Here is a 21,150-nt window from a genome sequence, read left to right on the forward strand (position 1 = left end):
GAAATTAATTTGCAAAACCAGCTTCTTGGGAAAGGGAGAGGACAAAATTCATTTTCATTTCTATGCACAATAATCACTTGTATTACTATTCGTTTCCTACAACTTACAGGAAAATAGCTGAAAGGCACTGAGACACAGCCTGGAAGGGTACACTGGACAGCATACCCAGTAATCTATGTTTTGCTCATTTCCAAGTCTTGCACAGTTTTTTCTGACAACAGTCATAGAAGGGAATCCGTGTATGTAATGCCTGATGTGTTGATTATTTTCAGTCAGGAAAAAAATAATCTAATCTCTAAATTTAGCACCCAGCTGCCTTGTCAAGGAACTCCTGAGCTACAGGCAGCTTTTCTAGACTGGACTTTAGGTGGGACAAAACATCCCCTTAGCTTGGTGTCCAGAACCCTGAGAACTGTCTGTGATTTGCTGTGGACATCAGGCGATTTGCTTCACCTTCCTGGGTCTCAAGTTTCCTTGAGTATAAAATGAAAGGTTGGACCAGATTTCTTACTTTCTGCCTAGCTCTTATATTTTTATATATCATGGTTCCATCCTATTCTTGAATTTCTGATGCTACCTGAATTCTGCTAAAGCCTCAGAATGAGATCTGAGATGTTCTCAGGGACATTGTATTAGTATGACAGGAACAGGTCGTATTGATATTTGTTCCTTTGGAGAATTAACTCCCTGTTTCTGGGCCCTGTTATTCGATTGCTGGATGCAGTTAACAGTATTGTACACCCTATCCTCTCCTCCACACCTACCCCGAAGGGGTTAAAAAAGAAACTGTTATTCGTGAGGATGTACACATCTTTTTTTTTTTTTTTTTTTTCCGGCAAGTGGGCCTCTCACTGCCGTGGCCTCTCCCGTTGCGGAGCACAGGCTCCGGACGCGCAGGCGCAGCAGCCATGGCTCACGGGCCCAGCCGCTCCGCGGCATGTGGGATCTTCCCAGACTGGGGCACGAACCCGCGTCCCCTGCATCGGCAGGCGGACTCTCAACCACTGCGCCACCAGGGAAGCCCCACATCTTTAATAATCTGGAAGAAGGGGTTCCTTTTATGGCATTACCACAAAATGTAGCTTTTGAACTCATGAGAGTGGTCTAAAGAGTAGCATATGCTTCAAGTTAAGTAGAATATAGAGAATAATAAGTGATACCTAAAAAGTTCTGTCCTGAGTAAAGATGATTATACATAACCTGGGGCTGTTGGTGGTTGGGGAGATTTTTGTTTCTGCCACATTCTGCGGAATAGTTGTTTGGTGTCAGTACCCTGTTCCTGGCCTCTGCTACTTTCCCTTGGTTGGATCACCTGCCCAAAGACACCATTTGCTGCAAGATTTGTTCAAAAGGTAAGAAATATTTTTTTTAAACAAGAAAGCTACTGGAGTTTCCTGAGGTATTACAGCCCTCTGTTCTTCCTCCTGTCCTCCCTTCTTAGGATCTTCCTTTCTCCCCACTTGCCACAGTGATTCTTTGGCTCTTGGGCCTGCTTTCATGTAAATCGTGTTCCTCTGACAGAGGAAAAGTGGCTAGAAGAGATCCCGTGATCATGTTCTCGTGACAGCTGCTTTGGGAAAGCCAGACCCTTCCCCTGAGGAGTTTGTAGCTGTAGAATATCCTTTTGTCGCAGCTGTGGCATCAGCTATAGAGCCTGGCTTGGCCCTTGGGGAGTACCCCTGAGTTTCACCCCCGCTTTACCAAGGTCCACGTTTGTCATGCTGGCAGAGCAAGTGCCTTGCAGGTTCTGCCTCTGGTGCTATTTGCTTATCTGCTACCTTCATGCCATTAAGCTCCTTGGCTATGCCCTGACCACCCTGGCTGTGTCCTGAATTAGACTCAGAACAGGCCGATAATACTGTTGAGAAACATGGGGCAGAGTCTTGAGTCTTGGCATCATTTTCTTTTTCTTAAATGTATTTAATTTATGTGAATCCCAGCAGTCGTGTGTTTGTGGTCAAAGCTCTGTCTGTGGAGCCCTGGGTGGGATTGGGGTGCAGAGAGCATTTTGTTTTCTTCTAGTGAAAGGGGCTATGGAGTATAAGACATGTGAGTCTTAGAAGTCTGTATTAAATACTACTCTAACTACATAATTCATTTCCTCATTTATGCATAGTAAGGCTTTCAGGGTTATCAAATTCTCCCAGCAACTCTGAGGGTTACTATAATTATTATGATTTTACTGATTGGAAAACCAGATACAAAGAGGTAAAGTAACTTTTGTCAAGGCCAATCAGGAAGCCAGAGCCAGGATTGGAGACTATTATTTATTGACTATCTCATCATGTAATCTTAACCTCATAAACTCAGGGAATAGGTTGTGTTAAAATTTTAGACTTCATCATTTCATTCATTCTCATATACATTTATATCATGTTATATTAGTAAAAATCATGGCACATGAAATTTTATACTCCCCGCCTTTCCTCTGTTTGATATTGTTTCAAAAGGATTTTCTCGCATCACTTAAAAAACACTTAGGAGGGCTTCCCTGGTGGCACAGTGGTTGAGAATCCGCCTTCCGATGCAGGAGACACGGGTTCGTGCCCCGGTCCGGGAGGATCCCACATGCCGCGGAGCGGCTGGGCCCGTGAGCCATGGCCGCTGAGCCTGCGCGTCCGGAGCCTGTGCTCCGCAAAGGGAGAGGCCACAACAGTGAGAGGCCCACGTACCGCAAAAAAAAAAAAAAAAAAAACACTTAGGAAACAGTTTTAGTGACTGTGTAGTATTTTATTAGATGTGTGGCCGTACCACAGTTTACATAACCATGTTCCTAATGTTGCGTATTTATAATGGATCTAATTTTTGCTGTTACAGATAGTGCTGCAGTGAGAATATTTTTGTGGTCTAAACATTTGTCTAAACTTTTAGTTATCCCCTTAAGGATAGGTTCCTTCAAAATATTGGATGGCCAAAAAGTTCATTCGGTGTTTTCTGTTAAGATGCTTCTAGTAGTGCTGAGTTGTCTTTAACTTCATTCAAAACAATTTTGTTAGATTGTATTGTGACATCTGTCATATCAGTGTGCATTTTTTTAAAAAGCTTATCAAAACTAGTGAATTTTTGTGTAGCCACTTTAATATTGAAAATGGAAGAAGAAAAGCAACATTTTGGGCACATTATCCTTTATTATTTCAAGAAAGGTAAAAACGCAACTGAAACGCAAAAAAAGATTTGTGCAGTGTATGGAGAAGGTGCTGTGGCTGATCGAACGTGTCAGAAGTGGTTTGTGAAGTTTCGTGCTGGAGATTTCTTGCTGGACGATGCTCCATGGTCGGGTAGACAAGTTGAAGTTGATAGCGATGAAATCAAGACATTAATTGAGAGCAGTCAATGTTATACCACGTGGGAGGTAGCCAATATACTCAAAATATCCAAATCAAGTGTTGAAAATCATTTGCACCAGCTTAGTTATGTTAATTGCTTTGATGTTTGGTTTCCATGTAAGTTAAGCGAAAAAAACCTTCTCGACCGTATTTCCTCATGCGATTCTCTACTTAAACGTAATGAAAAGTTCCATTTTTAAAACAAATTGTGATGGGTGATAAAAAGTGGATACTGTACAATAATGTGGAACGGAAGAGATCATGGGGCAAATGAAATGAGCCACCGCCAACCACACCAAGACCGGTCTTCAAAGAAGGTGATGCTGTGTATGTGGTGGGATTGGAAGGGAGTCCTCTGTTATGAGCTCCTTCCAGAAAACCAAAAGATTAATTCGAACAAGTACTGCTCCCAGTTAGACCAACTGAAAGCAGCACTTGAAGAAAAGTGTCTGGAATTAGTCAACAGAAAATGCATAATCTTCCATCAGGATAACGCAAGACCACATGTTTCTTTTATGACCCGGCAAAAACTGTTACAGCTTGGCTGGGAAGTTCTGATTCATCCACCATGTTCACCAGACATAACACCTTTGGATTTCCATTTATTTCAGTCTGTACAAAATCCTCCTAATGAAAAAAACTTCAATTCCCTGGAAGACTGTAAAAGGCACCTGGAACAGTTCTTTGCTCAAAAAGATAAAATGTTTTGGGAAGATGGAATTATGATGTTGCCTGAAAAATGGCAGAAGGTAGTGGAACAAAATGGTGAATATGTCGTTTAATAAAATTCTTGGTGAAAATGAAAAATGTGTCTTTTATTTTTACTTAAAAGCCGAAGGAACTTTTTGGCCAACCCAATAGAATCACTGGGTGTGAGATTATGAATATTTAGGAGGCTTTCAATATATTGACAAATGGCTTTCCAGAAAGATTGAATCAATTTATATTTTCATAAGCAATAGTATTTGAGAAGATCTCTCCATTCTCTTTTCCGTTGATCTTTGTCATTTCTTAAAACTTCTTTACTGGTTACTTTAATTTTGTAACCAGAAAATGTGTCTTGTTTTTATAATTTAAACTTCTTTGCTTCTTGGTGAAATAATAATTTTTTCATGTGACTGTTACCCATTTGTTAAGAACCACTGTTTTAGCCCAAGATAAGAGCATAGAAGAAGAAAGTTAACTGTGTAGTTGCAACAGGAAGGATTTGTGGGACAGGGTCCATGTCCTATAGGGAGGTTGAACTTTTTTTTATTGTTCTTGTTTGCCTTGCCTTAAAAAGTCCACCTGGCATGAATGTTATGATCTGGGACAAGGCTGTAATCAGGCCCAGGGACTCTGCCACTATCTTCTCTTGGTGCCCATCCCTTCTGACTAGGGAGAACGTGGCACTAGAGCTGAGTACTGAAAGCTTGTGCGAGGACTCAGGGTTCAGCTCTAACCTGGGCCTCATTCCTTGAATGGCATGTTGGCGAGATGATGGTTTTTTTGTTTGTTTGTTTGTTTGTTTTTGCGGTACGCGGGCTTCTCACTGCTGTGGCCTCTCCCATTGCGGAGCACAGGCTCCGGATTCACAGGCTCAGCAGCCATGGCTCATGGGCCCAGCCGCTCCAAGGCATGTGGGATCTTCCCGTACTGGGGCACGAACCCGTGTCCCCTGCATCAGCAGGCGGACTCCCAAACACTGCGCCACCAGGGGAGCCCCGAGATGATGTTTAATGAGGAATCAGAGCGTGTATTTTCTGAAAATCTAGCATTCTCTTGCTCTCACTTTGCGTTACCCAAGGTGCAGTGGATGGTTCTGAAAATCCAGTGCCAGCCTGACTTTCCTGATGAGCTGGCACCATTTTCTTGACATGAGCTTTAGTTCTCTAGGCTTATGCTCCATGATGGAACATTTTGAAGCACAGATTAGTTCTAAGTTTATTGCATTTTTCATCACCCAGCTGCTGTGCCTAGAGCCTGGAGTGAACGGCCATCTTTTGCACTGTAAGGTCTAGATGCATTAGAAGTAGCTCTCCACACCCCCAGCCCCTCAGTACTCAAAGCACTGAATTCACTCCTCCACTTGGAAAGGGATGGGATATCCCAAAGCAGTGGTTACATAATTGTGGATTGGCTTTCACCCATCCAGCTTTACTTCCTCCTGTGATAGTGAATTCCAGGCTGGCAACAGTAATTAGATCTCAGAAAAGCCCGTCACAAAACACAACAGGCTAAAGAAAGTCACAGCCTCTTCTATGCATCGGCTAGAGTTTCAGAGCCCTTCATTTTTAGTGTACGGTAACCTTAGACAGTAGTGCTTTTTTTTTTCTGTGCATTAAAAATTTTAATTAAGCAATGATGCCTACTTTCTGTTCCGCTCTGAGATCTATGTGTAGCTAAACTGATGGTTTAAGTGCCTCCCCACCCTTGGTCACTGAGGTTGCTGCAAACGGAGGAGCAGACAGAAGATCTCCTACACGTGACTGAGTAACCCAGGAATTGCTCAATTTAGTGAAACAGATAAGTAAGTGTTGTAAGAAGTTGGAAAGATCAGGGAAGACTTCCTAGAATCTGGTGGAGCCAAACTTTGAAATATCAAGTGACATTACAGAGGTATGACTATGAGATTATGTATAACTCAAGACCCACACTTAGGATACAGTGTTTGTATTACACTTTGCAATCTGCAAAGGGTTTTCTCTTTAATTCTCACAAGAATCCTGCAGAGATAGGTAGTGAGAGGTTTAATGTTTTGCATAAAGTCAAATAGCCAGTAAGTGGCAAAAAGTCTGAACTGTTGTCTGTTTTCACTTGTGATTCAGTCTTGAAGAGGAGCCCTGTAAGGCCCAGCAAGAGAGTAGACCAAGAGAGCCCTTTCCCTGAAGGTCACAGCAAGGCCATGAGACATGGGGATCATTTGGGGACACCCCAGGATGTGTCCAATTATCATTGGAATCTAAAATTAAGGTCTAATATGATTTAACATATTCAGTAATCACTTTGGAAAAGAAAAGAGTTAGTGAAAAGCAATTCCTTTAACTTCATGATGTCAGAATAGAAGAATCATGGCAAAGCTAGAATAAATATAGATGGATATACAATGTTTAGGTAACTTTATAATTATTATGTGCTGTATATTAATATATACAGTAATCATTTCCAGAAGGAAGGGTGTATGTAAAGAAAGCAATAAAAGAAAAATATTTTAAAGCACTTTGTGAGTATACAAGAACTAGAAGAATTATGGTAAAACAAAAAGAAAAGAAAAGCAGGGAATGAAGATGAATAGAGCCAGATATTTCCTACATTTTTAAACCTCTACTCATTTTAGGTTTCTGGCTATAGACTTAAGTAACATTTTTCTTTACTCAGATTGGAATTACAAAAACCAGTAGAAAAGGTGGTCATAGGGCAATTGGCTCCTGCCCCCTGATTGTCTAATCTCAACCAGAATGAGTCAGTCTGTCGACAAGATGTCAGCAACCAGGGCTCTTAGGCAGGTAAAGGAAATGGTCCATTATTATAGGGATTTCAAGCCAGGCTTCGTATTATCTTACCCTGGCGATGACAATTATATTCGTTTTTATTGGAAAATAATAATCTTGGAGTTAAGCTATATGTTTACACAAAAGGCATTGCTATTAGGGGTTCTGTCATTTCCAAGTTCACATTGCCTGTCAGGAAATGGGACACCTGATGCAACTCCTGAGGAGGGAATTGAACAGTTTGAGTTGTGTTGATTTCACAAAGAATTGTACAAGGTAATCTATTGCATCTGACACTTGAGTATCTGGCCTCTAAGCCCATCAGTTGAACAGTGCCAGGCATTGCTCTTGGCTTAATATAATGGTAGAAAAGAACACAGGCAAGGTTGCTGCCCTCCTGAGGCTTACACTTTACTGGGGGAAGATGGAGGACAAACAAGTGAAAGTAAATGAACAGGGCAATATGCATTGTGTCACCCCTTGGGGGCTCTTGAAAGACTAGTTCTTCTGTTGCGTACCACAGGTACACAGGGTGAATTTTTGTGCCTTAATAAAGGTATAAAGGTGACTGAACCGTTGGAAGTCCACTGAGCTTCTGTTTGATATTTACTGCTAATGAATTTTCATACCTGCAAATCTCGGAGAATTCTTAAATAAAATGTTGTCTCTTAGGTTACAGAGAACACATCGTAGAAGATACAAAACCCGAATCTATCAATGACACTACCGACTTGGCCCTACCACCTGAAATGCCAATTTTGATTGACTTCCACGCTCTGAAAGACATCCTCGGGCCCCCGATGTATGAAATGGAGGTGATCATTCTCGTTCCTTTGTTGATACCCACCAGTTTACTCTGTTGGTTGCCTAATAGATTGGGGGAGAAGTAGATTTGGGTATTTGGGGAGGCTGAATTTTGTCTTAAGATTGGAAACTTGTGTTCTCTATGGTATTAAATTTTGGTGCTTAATGTGATAATATGGCTTTTGCAGACCACCAGAGACGCTGGCCAGATCCTCTTTTGGAAACCCAGTCTGATCTTATTCTTTGCATCCAGTTCCATTTTAAGAACAGTGTCTCTGACTTTCCTCCTTAGAAATTCTATATTCCTATTGTATGTGCTTTAATTAAGTATTTCTCTGTGCTATCAAAGACTTGGAGGGAGGAGGGAGGGAAACAACCCAGTTACAGAATACCTGAAGACATGAGCCTGGCTTTAGCTTCAGGCTGCTCTACTGCAGACCAGATGGCATCTTTCAGGATCTGTTCTTTCATTATTACTAGTTCCTTTCAGGTTAAACCGACATGCAAGTCCAGCCCTATTTCCATCTCTCTCCCCTAACTCTCCCTCATAGCGGAACGCGGAGCCATAAAGGCCTTGGGAGCAGGACCGAGTCGAGGGAGCTGGATAGAAATAGGTGTTGGTCTATTCTTACCAACTATCGTACTCTGTTTTGGAATGGAAGGTATAAATTATAGAGTTGTTAGAGGCTTTTTAAAGTCCTGGGAATGTTGAGATCACCAAAGGAAGCTGTGACTGCTGAGGTATTGTGATATATTTTATAGGATGCTTAGATGAGCTTTCCTGGGGCATTTACTAGAAAGAGTATGTATTTTACTACTGAACTTATTAGCATCGTTCTTCAGAAGCTTTACCATCACCTTGTCTGTGTAAAGGAAGAAAGGTTTTCAGAAGCTATATCTGGTGAATTATTCAGAAGATAATCTCTCCATTCAGCATTTGAAATCACTGCCAGTAAACATGATTTTCCTCAAGTCTTAAAACTGAGAAGAGGAGAAGTATCCCCCAAACCCATCTTGTTTATTTACTTAAACTCTGAGCTAGTCATTTAGTTCTGCAAAGCTCTCAGCTACAAGAATAGAACGTGTTTACTGTTGGCAGTAAACCTGGTCCTGAACGATAGAATCAGAAACATTATTTTGGCTATTTGAATTCTTACGATACTGTGGATGGATTTAAATTTTGAAGTGTTGAAAGAGTGGAGGAAAACTTGTTTGGTTGAGAACGTGGGCCAAAGCTGCTTTCCTGTCCTGAGTGAGCCAGTGCTTCTGTGAGTGACACAGTGGGAACAGGCTCTGCCCCTGCATGTCCGGCGGCTTTTTCCTCTTGGCTTTCCAGAGCAGTACATGCCAGCCATTCTTTGGGAATTTACACCAGAGCAGTTGATAAAAACAAAAGATGGATGTGTGTTTCTGTTGCATAGACCCTTCTCTCCCAGCCATGACTGCTCCTGTTAGGTTTGGAAGCATTGCTGACATTCTTGGAGCTTTGGCAGAGAAAGAGCCAAAAGACAGAAAAGAAAAATTTTATAAACACTGCTTAATAGCTCTGTTTGATATCACTGCAAAAACTATTTTATTTTCTTCGTAGCATCTGAGCTATTACATATGAGCACTTTCACCAGCATGAATCCAGTAGCCATTTTCCCTTCTATAAATAGCATCTTAGAATAGAAGGTCTGGTATCTGGGAGTTTGGAATATTTTGTTCATATTTTCCACAGTTGAGAGAATTTACCCTGGCGCCAGGGGTTTCTTTCTCTACCTTTAGTGATCTAATGACCATCAGCCCCAAATTATATAACCACTCTCTGCCTCAGCTTTTGCATCCATGAAATTAAGATTTATGGAACATTTCTTTATTGTCCACAAGGTCGATCACTGTGCTAGGGGTCGTCCATTTTACACACAGGGGAAGAGCTTGAGGAAATTAAATGAATCATGCAAATTCACGTAAGGTGCAATTAATGAGGCCAATCTTTAAACTCAGATCAGCCAACTCAAGTCCAGTATTCTTTCCACTCTCCTATAATACCCTGCAGCCAAGCTAATTCCTGCCCTTTCCTGCTAAAAGAGAATTGCTTGAAGTATAGCAGTTTAACAAAAAGGCAATACCTGCTCTACCTCAGATTTTCATTTCTATTCTTACCAACTATAGTACTCTGTTTTGGAATGGGAGATATAAATTATAGAGTTGTTAGAAAATAGAGGATTTTTAAAGTCCTGGGAATGTTGAGATCACCAAAGGAAAAGGATACGGAGTAAAGAGCAGGGAGCCTAGGAGCAGGCCCTGAATAGTTAGGGTCACGTAGGGGAAGAGGAGCCCTCAAAACAGACAGAAACTAAGAAGGAACAGGCAGTCATGTAAGAGCAAAACAAGGCTGTTGTGCCACCATGAAAACAAAGGCAGAGACTGTCTCAAGAAGGGGGAACATGCAGATGTGTTTGCTGTCTGTGTACTGGATTTGACAGCATGGAGGTTGTAGGTGACCTTGACAGAGTGGGTTCACAGGGAGTGATGGGAGTGTGTTGAAGAGGGAATGGAAGGTGGGGAAGTAGAAGTAGTTTGTAGGCAGCTCTTTCAGAAGCTTGGCTGTGAACGGCTGCAGAGAAGTGAGGTGGCTAGAAGGGAGGATGGTGGTCAAAGGGAGAGTGGTTACAAATGGAAGCCTGTTTGCTGGTCAGAATAGTCCAGTAGAGAGAGTCAGACTGAGGTTGCTGGAGAGAGAGGTGGTACCACGGGAGCAGAGTCTTTGGGGTAGTGCGACACGGTGGGGTCCCCGGTGTGAAGGAGGAGCTGGTCTGTGATGAGGGTCCCCTGTGACAGGTGTGGTGGAGAAAGGGGGCTGAGAGTGTTGAGTAATTCCAAGGAAAAGATGATAACGCTGGAACAGAGGAGTATTTGTGCACAAGGAGAGCAGTAAAGCTGGGACAGAGCTGGTGTATAATGTGAAGGGGGTAGAGTTGATGGTCTTGAGTACAAGTGAGCTAGAAGGATGAAAAAGTGGTGGTCAGGGAAGGGGGTGGTTACATTCAGATTTCAGAGGTCGTGTGGCTTTTATTGGCAATAAGGACCGGGAAAAGGGTGGCTGAGCGAGGGCCAGGAGCGTGTTTTGGGAGTTAAGGGTGTGTTTGGAGACAGAGAAGCCAGCTTGCACAAGTCTCAGGTACTCACTGCAGAAACCCAGGGTGATGGCGGGGCTCAGGGTGGTCAGGAAGGAGAAGAGTGGGTTTGAATACAGAAGGCAGTGAGCAGAGAATGAAGATGGGAAGCCAGCTGCCATAAGCAGGGGTTAGTAGGAAGAGGCCTATCACTCACCATGATGAACCCTGCCTCCTTGACTGTGCTGGCGTCATCCGATGCATGGGGGGAATTATATATAGGTTTTAGATAGTTTTTAGAATTTGGTGAGTTAAGGTATATAAGGCACCCACCATAGTGCCTGGTACATGCTAAAAAAACAAATACTGGTTCCTGCAACCACCATACACCCTAAAAACAAATAGACCTATGCCCAGTCACAAAAGTAAAAGTCCCTATTATTTTTATCATAACCCTAATTTTATATTTGCTTTAATAACCTCTGCCACCCCTTACTGTGCTTTATTTTCATTGAAGATGAGTCTGCAAAAATACATTAGTACCAAAACTGCTACTGACCTAGCAAACTAACAGTGAGGAAGAAAGATAAGAGGGCACACTTTTACCGGTGTTGTATCTGTTTAGAATTCTCTCGACAGGTTGAAAAATGAGTTCCTGAAACTTTGTCTAGATTTCAAATTGAGGAACAGTATCATAAGTCACCTTTTCAAATACAGTAAAGTTTCCTAAAGAAGCAAGATCAGTTAAACACCCACTTTAAAAAAATAACAGATCTCCCTGCATTATGAGAGAGAGAGTGGGAGAGGGTGGGGTAGGTGCCGGCGTCTGGGGCAGCCGAGACTTCATTCTCCCTGACTGCTTCTCAGAACACCTCCTCAGAGGCAGGCCCGGGTCCCGGCATGGAGGGTTTAGGAAGGACGCAGCTATTGAGTCTCATTTGATCTGGTCAGTTATGAGATTGCCATTAATAATGGTAAACTTGGTTGCAATTACTTTTACTGATTACATGAACCTCTCTGGGGGGAGATGAGAATCTTATAATTTTCATTTTCATCCTAGTGAAGCCAGGAGAAGCCTCCACGTTATGAGATACATATATACACACACACATATATATTATCTGCATATTAGATATATATACATAATTAGATACATTATATAAATATAATACAATCCTGCAGTTGACACCCCCCAAAAAAAAAGAAAAACCCAACATATGGAGTTCCTATATATCTCTGGGGGTAACAGTCAATCTCACAGACTGCAAATGTGGTGACACAATCAGAAGAACACATAAACTCTAGTCTTTCCAGGATAGATTTGATTTTCAGCCTCAGAAAACCAGTCATCCAAGCCACAAGCGTCTTATGTTTTGTCCAGTCTGCTAATCCTGAGAATGTGTCATCTGAGTATTCCTGACTCCATTCATAGTTTGTATGAAAGCCTCAGTGGTGGACAAAAAGTCCTTATGCAAAGGTCACTGCCCTTAGAAAAAATAGTAATAAAGGGAAGAAGAGACTAGACATGCAGATTTTAAAAAACGTCCTGAATAGAATGCATCCACAGGTGAATTCCAGGAGATTCCATCAGTGTGCTGGCCTTGCAGACAGACAAAAGCAGGTGCTAGAAATGAGCAGAGTGTATAAACACTAACGAAATGCCCAAAGAGTCATGGTAGTAAATTCCTTCTTCCTCCCTCTCCATTCAGACCTGCTGTGCCCCATGCCCCTGTTAGGACAGCCCCGATGCTGCACTCAGCTGGGCCCAACACCAGCCGGTTGTACCAAGGAAAGGCCTTACTGGAAGGGCCTGCAAGCAGCTGGCTCTCAGCAGCACCGGTGCTGCGCCAGACCCGGGCTGTGTCGCGCAGCTTCCAGAGGTGATGGTGGCTGACCCCGGCACCCCTCCAAAGCAAACAAGTTCACAACTGGAAAAATCAAATATTCCTACAGAGACTTTAAAGAAGTTGGCAGATGGAGAGCCGCCGTGGTGACATCCCTGGCGGGAGCATAAAAAATGCTGTGCAAGCTATAGGAAACAAACCAGCGTGTGGTGTAAGCGTTACTGGGGCACGAACCTGCACACATACCACAGCCATCTGACAGCTCAGGTTTTGCGAGGCACTGTGCCTGTCCCTGGCGAGAAGGCCCACAATATTATTCCCGTCTTGAGTCCTTGTCACCTGCTGGCCTCTCTGCTGTGAAAAGGCTTCCTGGCCCTTTTCTGCCCAGCAGACTTTAAGACCACCCAGTCTCTCCTGTGACACCTGTCCCAACTCCGCAGACACGGACCCTTGCCTCTGCAGGGCTCTCTGTAGATGCAGGCACTGGCTAGATGGTCTTGTTGCACTCCCCGTGCTGGGGGGTAAGCGGCCCCTTATCTGAGGTGGTTAGGTAGGTAGTCTGTCACCACTCTGAGGTTTTCACTTGATATCCCTGTGATCCATGATGGGGCCAGTCTCCCACACTGCCAGTAAAGCACCACTGGATGAAGGTAAAACTCTTAATCCCTCTGATGGCTGCAGCAGTAAATAACAAGGGATTAAAACTGTAAGTGCTGGTCTGGGTTTGGAAGGGTCACAAAGAATTGTACGTATTTACTGTTTCAGTCAAATATCACTAAATATCACTATTTTAAGTTAATTGAGAGGAAAGAACAGTGTGAAATTGGCAGTGATTAGATGCTCAAATGCTCCTTAAACACTGCTATTATTGAAGTGTTCAGAATTCAATCATACTTTATAAGACATATCCTATTATTAGGTTTCTCATTAAATATTTTAAACACTTCCTCAGTCTGCATATTTACATGATTGATAGAATTATTACAGAAGAAAATGACCATTTCTTTGAACAAGATTTAGTTAACAGATAAAGGAAACTTGAAGCACCAGTTTCAAGGGAAATTGAATGACAGAAGTGAACTTGAGATACTCCTGTTCCACTTTGACATTTAGAGGGAAAAACATTCTAAGCATCAAGCCTATGCCTGTCTTGGCTAATATAATTGATGATTCCACAAACCAGTAATGGAATTAGAAACTGGTAGAAAAGTACCAGTACATAAACGTAGTTTTGAAATTATTGTGTTGAATCACTTGTTAGGGAAGTCTATAAAATACAAATTGTTCTGTATAAAGGGTTTAAGATGGCTGGGAAACTGCATTTAGGAGCAAGAAAGAGCATATGTCTTATCTTTTAAATTCATATTTACTTGCACTCATTATTTCTGAGGGAAATATACATAGAAACTGGATGCTTGGTTGTTAAGAGAATTGTTACAATTTCCCAACACATGGCTTTGAAGAATATGACTCCAAGTCTAAGAATTACAGATTCTTTACTTCTTAGATAACTGCTATTAGCCCGATCACGAGACTCTAGGTTTGATAGTAACTCCTGCCCTCAGTTCTCCCACCCGTGTATGTTGTTGTTGAGTTACACAGATTTGTCACTGGTCGCATCTTCAGGTTAATATTTCAGCACTTACCGTCGAGTTAGAATAAAGTGATTACGAGCCTGGATGGTTTTGGTTCAGTCACCTGTACTTATCTACCCCCTGTGCTTTCAATGAACAACGGACCAGTTACTTTTACCCAGAGCATCACGACTCTCCAGCAGATGGAGAGTGTTGGAAACTGGCTTGGTTTCTTGAAGCAATGTGGTAATCAACATGAATCCTACTCCTGATTCTTTGGGGACATGTTTGGTATTATTCTGACAAAATGAGTTTTGAGGATTTAGCTGTTACAAAAAAGGGATTGTTCTCATTATAGCTAATGAAGTTGTGCTTTTTCTGTTAAATTACCACAGGATTCAGTATATTGAGGATAATTCTTCAGGACTGGTTCAGTCAGTCCTAGAAAAGGGCCATGCAGTAAAAACAGGAACCCCTGACAAGTTCCCACCCAAAGTAGATGTCGTTCAGCTATAGAGAATTGATTTTATATTAGCAAGAACAAACCTTGTGAACACTTTTATAAATAGTTGTTTCTATGTTTTCCTTAAATAGTACTGATCTTTTGCATATTGTTCTTTTGTGTCTTTCTCCTCAAATAGATACAAAACAGGGCAAATGCAAAGCTGAGGGAAGGTGAAATCCATGGTGCACAGTGTCAGCTCAGCCAGCAATGCAGCCTGGCCTTCCCAGTCTCTAACTTATCATTAAATATAAAATTAAAATTTTAAATATAAAACCAACTTTAAAAATAGGCTTTTATGTTTACTACTAAAAATAAGTGCCCAGTAGCTTCAATGGATGTCACACATCCATTTAAAATCAGGATTTTTCAGCATCTAAGCCCCTTGGAAAAGTAACCATCAGCCACCCAGCCCTTTAACCAGAAACTCAGGCTATAGAGTCTACTGCTCCTTAGTGAGAAAGTTACCTCTCGGTGGAAAAATCTCATGATTGCATTAGTGCTGGGTTGACATATTGTGCCCAGTTCCTCTAACATGGGTAACTTCTATAGGATAAGAAATTTGGAGGCTCAGAGTGTGCGATAAAAGTTAACATGACTGTTTTTCAACTGTTACTTTTGATACGTTTTCATAACTTGGATGTGTTAACCTATCTGGCTTGTAATCACCAGTGAGTGACACAATCTGCTTAATATGGAAGTGAGGGAGCACAGTGGGCCTCCGAGCACACAGAAAAGATCCAGGACATAGTGAAGTAGCATTTCATAGTGTCTCTGCACCAATAAAGTAAAGATGACTGGCGGGGAAGTAAGATCCAGGGGTTTTAATATATACCTTGGCCTCTGGAGCTAACACTTCTCAAAAGTATGTTGAAAAGAACGTTTCTACTTCCAGAAGCAAATTCATGATTGCCTAAAATGAAGTTCGGTGCTGTAGTGTTTTTAAATATGCAGCCTAATAAAAGCATTGAGATAGATAAAATGATTGCATTTGTTCCTTGGAAATTAGGGCATGTGTAACTAGATGTGGTGCTTAAGTGTCAAAGTCATTCACACATACTTTAAGGTAAAATTGTTCCTGATAAATGCCAAAGTTTCTCTTGGCAAAAAAGCCCTATGTGGCTCAAGTCATGTGCAGTAGTAAGTACTTGAAGGTGCAGCTTAAGCTTAAACCCTCTGAGGAGGAGCGAACGCTTGTGATTAGGTCAGCCTGAAAAGAATTCGGCTCTTGTTGGCCTTACCGATCATTTTCCTTCTTTCTCTCAAGGTGTCTGAGCGTCTGAGTCAACCAGGAGTGGCGATCGGTTTGGCGTGGACTCCCTTAGGTGGGGAAATCATGTTCGTGGAGGCGAGTCGGATGGATGGCGAAGGCCAGTTAACTCTGACCGGCCAGCTGGGGGACGTCATGAAGGAGTCTGCCCACCTGGCTATCAGCTGGCTCCGCAGCAATGCCAAGAAATACCATCTGACCAATGGTGAGCGGCCCACCCCAGGGAGTCGGGGGTGGGGGGGGGGGGATTGCAGCTGCAGGCAAAGGAGAGCCTTGGGATCGTGACCCAGGAGGCATCCCACAGTTCAGAGACAGATCCAGTTACCCCTTAAAGCACAGACCTTTGCTTTTGAATTCCCGTGGACATTCTAGTTCCCAGTTGAGGACTGTTTGACTGGAACCTGAGCTGGAAACTGACACCAAGGGTTTGTTTTGTTTTTCCTGCTACTTGGAATAGAATGAAGCTGTTCTTCCAGACCCCCACTTTACTTATACTGCCCATTAATATTTTGAAGTATTTATTCACCCGAAACCTTCATTTTTATCTCTTTGATTTTCTTTTTTCGGAGAAAAAGAAAACAGGTTTAATTTCTCTACATCAAAATCCTTTTTTCCTTTTTTAAAGCTTCTGGAAGTTTTGATCTTCTTGAGAACACAGACATCCATCTGCACTTCCCAGCTGGAGCTGTCACAAAAGATGGACCATCTGCTGGAGTTACCATAGCAACCTGTCTCGCCTCACTTTTTAGTGGGCGGCTGGTCTGTTCAGATGTAGCCATGACTGGTGAAATCACACTGCGAGGTCTTGTTCTTCCAGTATGTATGAAGAAACCTATTTATATGGTTTTTAAATTTTTTAATTTAAAATTTTTATTAATAGTATTTTAAAATCTAAATTAATAGTGGTTTGCCTAGCTTAGTTTTAAACACATATTAAATTTTTATATCTGTAATTCAGATTTTTAAATTTTGATCAAATAAAGGAAAAACTGACAATTTTCCCCATGTTTTCCCTTCTACTAAAAAAGAAGACTTGCTTAAAGAAAAAAATATCAGTCTGGTCACCAGAAATATCAGCTGTTCAGGTGAAGATTTGAGGCTTTGTTCTAGTTAATGAATTGTTAAATATATGGCATGTGTGTAAAAAGGATGGTAGTTATTTTTAAACTTTAAGCCCAGTTCTCACCTTTTGGAATTCCTGTGAGACCTCTTATCTGCCTATAGATAACTTAGATTACTGTAATTGATAGATTGATTTAAAAATATATAGAAAAGAAGTAGTATAAAATGGAAATTGTAGTAAAGACTAACCAATGCCTAATTGCTAAATTTTGAAAAAGTTCTGTACGTATGAGGCTTCAGGGCTCCAGCCTATATCATAACTACTTATAAAAACACTGAAAAATGCATAGAACTTGAGAGATCATTTAGAGGTTTAAGTCATTATTTAGCAGTACCAGACTACAATAAAGTTTTGGTGGGTTCAATAGCAAAATGAGAAAAAAAGGAATGTTCTTTATTCTGAGGACGCCTTTATTTTATGAGGTAATGGTGAAAGTAGGTCATAGAATCACCAATTAGAATCACAAAAAATGCTCTCAGTTCCCTGATTTTTTAAATTTAATTCAACCAGAAAGTCATATTCTAAACCTTATTTACTATGATATAACGGTATATCTATACTCAATAGGAATGTTGCTCTCTTTTCTTCACCTTACCCCAGAACTACTGCATTTCTAGTGACAGTAGTGGTTGATACTAGCTGTACTACTAAAAGGAAATGAGCAAGTGCTTTACTGACAATAAACTCTTTAGTTTCCTAGTTCAAAATGGTAAGCTAAGCAAGGAATAAAGGGAATAAATTATAACAGTCAAAAATGAGGGGGGAGGGGCTTCCCTGGTGGCGCAGTGGTTGAGAGTCCGCCTGCCGATGCAGGGGACACGGGTTCGTGCCCCGGTCCGGGAAAATACCACATGCCGCGGAGCGGCTGGGCCCGTGAGCCACGGCCGCTGGGCCTGCGCGTCCGGAGCCTGTGCTGCGCCAACGGGAGAGGCCACAACAGTGAGAGGCCCGCGTACCGCCAAAAAAAAAAAAAAAAAAAAAAAAAATGAGGGGGGAGGACTTCCCCCGTGGTGCAGTGATTAAGAATCCGCCTGCCAATGCAGGGGACACAGATTTGAGTCCTGGTCCGGGAAGACCCCACATGCTGCGGAGCAACTAAGCCCATGCACCACAACTACTGAGCCTGTGCTCTAGAGCCCGCGAGCCACAACTGCTGAGCCTGCGTGCCACAACTACTGAAGCCTGTGCACCTAGAGCCCATGCTCTGCAACAAGAGAAGCCACCGCAGTGAGAAGTCCGCGCACCGCAATGAAGAGCAGCCCCCGCTCGCTGCAACTAGAGAAAGCCCGCACACAGCAACGAAGACCCAACACAGCCAAAAATAAATAAATGAGAAATATTTTTTTTAAAAAAATGAGGGGTGACACACCATTGTAAAGCAATTATACTCCAATAAAGATGTTTTTTAAAAAAAATGAGTGGGGAGCCATCAGCTGATAGTTCAGCCAACTTCTAGAAGATAGAAGTGTCCCCAGCTGATGTAACAGAATTGGAGGTAGAGACAGTCTTCCCAGCAGGAATCTGTTGAAAAGCACTGGCTCAGAGCCAGAAGGTTCAGACCAGGAGAAAAGGAAGGGGGTGGGAAATGAAAACCAGGGGATTCGTTGAAATCTCCATAGAACAAATGGTTCTTCCACTAGGTCCCCTGCACTCAGAGCAAATTGCACGCAGGTAAAGGCTTCCCCACCCAAAGCAGAGGAGAAGCCACAGCAGCTTGAATAAGCCTTCAGTTTGTTTGTTGTTTTTTTTTTGTGATACTCTGGCCTCTCACCGGCGCGGTCCCTCCCGTTGCGGTCTCTCCCGTTGCGGAGCACAGTTTCCGGACGCGCAGGCTCAGCGGCCATGGCTCACGGGCCCAGCCGCTCCGCAGCACGTGGGATCCTCCTGGACCGGGGCACGAACCCGCGTCCCCTGCATCGGCAGGCGGACTCTCAACCACTGCGCCACCAGGGAAGCCCAAGCCTTCAGTTTTAAACTATTACGGGAGACATGGAGAAAAGCAACGGCATTTAAGAGAAAGACCTGCTAAGTCTGGAGAAAACGTAATTCAAGAACAGAGGATAAGACAAAGTTCTTGAATTTAAAAGAATGGTTTTAGGAATTGGTTGATGAACTATTCAGAAAAAAACAATAGAAAAAACAATCTGACAAATCCAGCATCTAACTAAACAGAAAATGGAAGAGAACAAATTGTCAAGGAAATAATGGAGCATTTCCTAGAATTTAAGGCTATGTTCAGATTGAAAGGGCCTTATACCAACTAGGAAAGAGGATTGCATCCTCATGAATTTACAGATCACCGAGAAAAAAGCTTTCTCATCCGTGGCCCTAGATACACAGCACCTTCAAGACTCTGAGGGAAAATGGGTTTAAATCAAGTCTTGTATACACAGCCTTACTGTCAATCAAATGTGAATGCAAGATAGACATTTCCATATGTGCAGGGAATCCGTGTATCTCACACTCTTTCTGAAGAAGTTACGTTGAAAGTGTTGTTCAGCAGCATAAAGGAAAAGCCTGGCAAGAGAGTGACAGTGTGGTACGATGGCCACTGTGCAGAAAGGCCTAGAGCCCAGCCAGTCTGGTGCCACAGGTGGGAGCAGGCTTCTGAGGGCTGTCTCTAGGGGTTGCGTGTTCCGGGTGGTGTGACTGAGACTTGGGTCTGTCATCTATTACTCATACACACCACCCCAAAACAGCAGTTATTATTATTAGTTTCTGTGGGGCAGGAACTCAAGAGAGGCTTAGCTGGGCTCTTCTGGCCCAGGGTATCTCATCATGTGGTCATATACCAGCCTGGATGCAGTCATCTGAAGGCTGCTGGGGCGGGGCATCTGCTTCTGTTGTGGTTCACTCGCTTGACTGCACATTGGTCCTGGTTGGCCGGACTGCTGGGGTGACCTCAGACACCTGGGCTACCTGAGCTACCTGCAAGGGCAAGAGATCCAAGAGAGATCCAGGCAGAAGCTCTTATCTTTTGTGACTTAACTTAACCTTGAAAGTCACACAGCATCACTTCCACCACACTCTTATAAGTAAATCACTAAGCCTGGCACACATTCAAGGGAGGGGAATTAGACTCCACCTTCTGAAGGGACCATTTTAGACATATTTTAAAACCACCACAAGAGCCTAGATGTTTTCTTCATCACACGGCACGGAGGTCATTGCTTTAAACCTGTACAGAAGAAAATAATCCTGGCATGCAATTAACCTCTGTCGGAATGGTATTTATGGTCAAAATAATGTAATGCTTTTTCAGAATCAACCTATAAACAAGATTGTTGTGAGTACAGAAAGGAATATAAATGTTAACCTTGACAATATAAAAGAGAATCGCAGACAGAAGAGGTGCTCATACCTGTCAAAAATTTAGAATTTTCCATTAAAAGGATTTAATATAATACTAATTGAAATGTAAAGAATTTATTATTAACCTTTTTAGTGCCTTTCCTAGCTCGTGCTGTAGCAAAACGGAAGATGATTTGGATGTTTTAAAATAGCAGTGAAAGAAAGGTGGGTCAGGGTTTCTTTCACAGCCTGAGGATGATCATAAACCTTAATAACGTTCTTCTCTCCTTACAGGTAGGTGGAATTAAAGACAAAGTGCTGGCAGCACACAGAGCGGGATTGAAGCGTGTCATTATTCCTCAGAGGAATGAGAAAGACCTTGAAGAAATCCCAGGCAATGTCCGGCAGGATTTAAGTTTTGTCACAGCAACTTGCCTGGATGAAGTTCTTAACGCAGCTTTTGATGGTGGCTTTACTGTCAGCACCAGACCTGGCCTCTTAAATAGCAAATTGTAAGCCCAGATCTCAACTTCTTAGAATTTTAAGTTATAAAGTGCCGAAAGGTACTGACAGGGTGATTTTGTTCACACCCACAGGGGTAAGTAAAATGTCCCTAATTTGCGAACCTAATCACAGCAGTAACAAACCTGACTCAAGTGGTGGCTAGTGTTTATTACAGAAATGTTAATTTAATAAATTGATTAAATTGGAATTGAATTCTTGTCTTGAATGGGCTCATTACTGTCCCTGGAAAGTTATGGAACAGTGGTTCTCTTGTGGTTCCATACGGAAGCATCTGTATTACCTGAGAACTTATTAGAAATGCAGATTCTCAAAACCCACCAGCA

General features: G+C 42.4%; 1 protein-coding gene across 1 annotated transcript in view; it reads left to right on the forward strand.

Moving 5' to 3' along the window:
- Window positions 1-21,014, forward strand: part of LONP2 (lon peptidase 2, peroxisomal) — a 97,486-nt gene extending 76,472 nt beyond the window's left edge. The window contains exons 12-15 of the mRNA XM_059043895.2: window positions 7,469-7,611; window positions 15,886-16,093; window positions 16,514-16,704; window positions 20,597-21,014. Of these exons, the coding sequence (XP_058899878.1) occupies window positions 7,469-7,611; window positions 15,886-16,093; window positions 16,514-16,704; window positions 20,597-20,818 (764 nt within the window). The 3' untranslated portion in view covers window positions 20,819-21,014. The remainder of the gene's footprint in view (window positions 1-7,468; window positions 7,612-15,885; window positions 16,094-16,513; window positions 16,705-20,596) is intronic.
- The last annotated feature ends 136 nt before the right edge of the window (window positions 21,015-21,150 follow it).

The sequence above is a fragment of the Kogia breviceps genome, chromosome 18 (assembly GCF_026419965.1).
Source record: "Kogia breviceps isolate mKogBre1 chromosome 18, mKogBre1 haplotype 1, whole genome shotgun sequence".
In the NCBI taxonomy this organism is placed as follows: Eukaryota; Metazoa; Chordata; class Mammalia; order Artiodactyla; family Physeteridae; genus Kogia; species Kogia breviceps.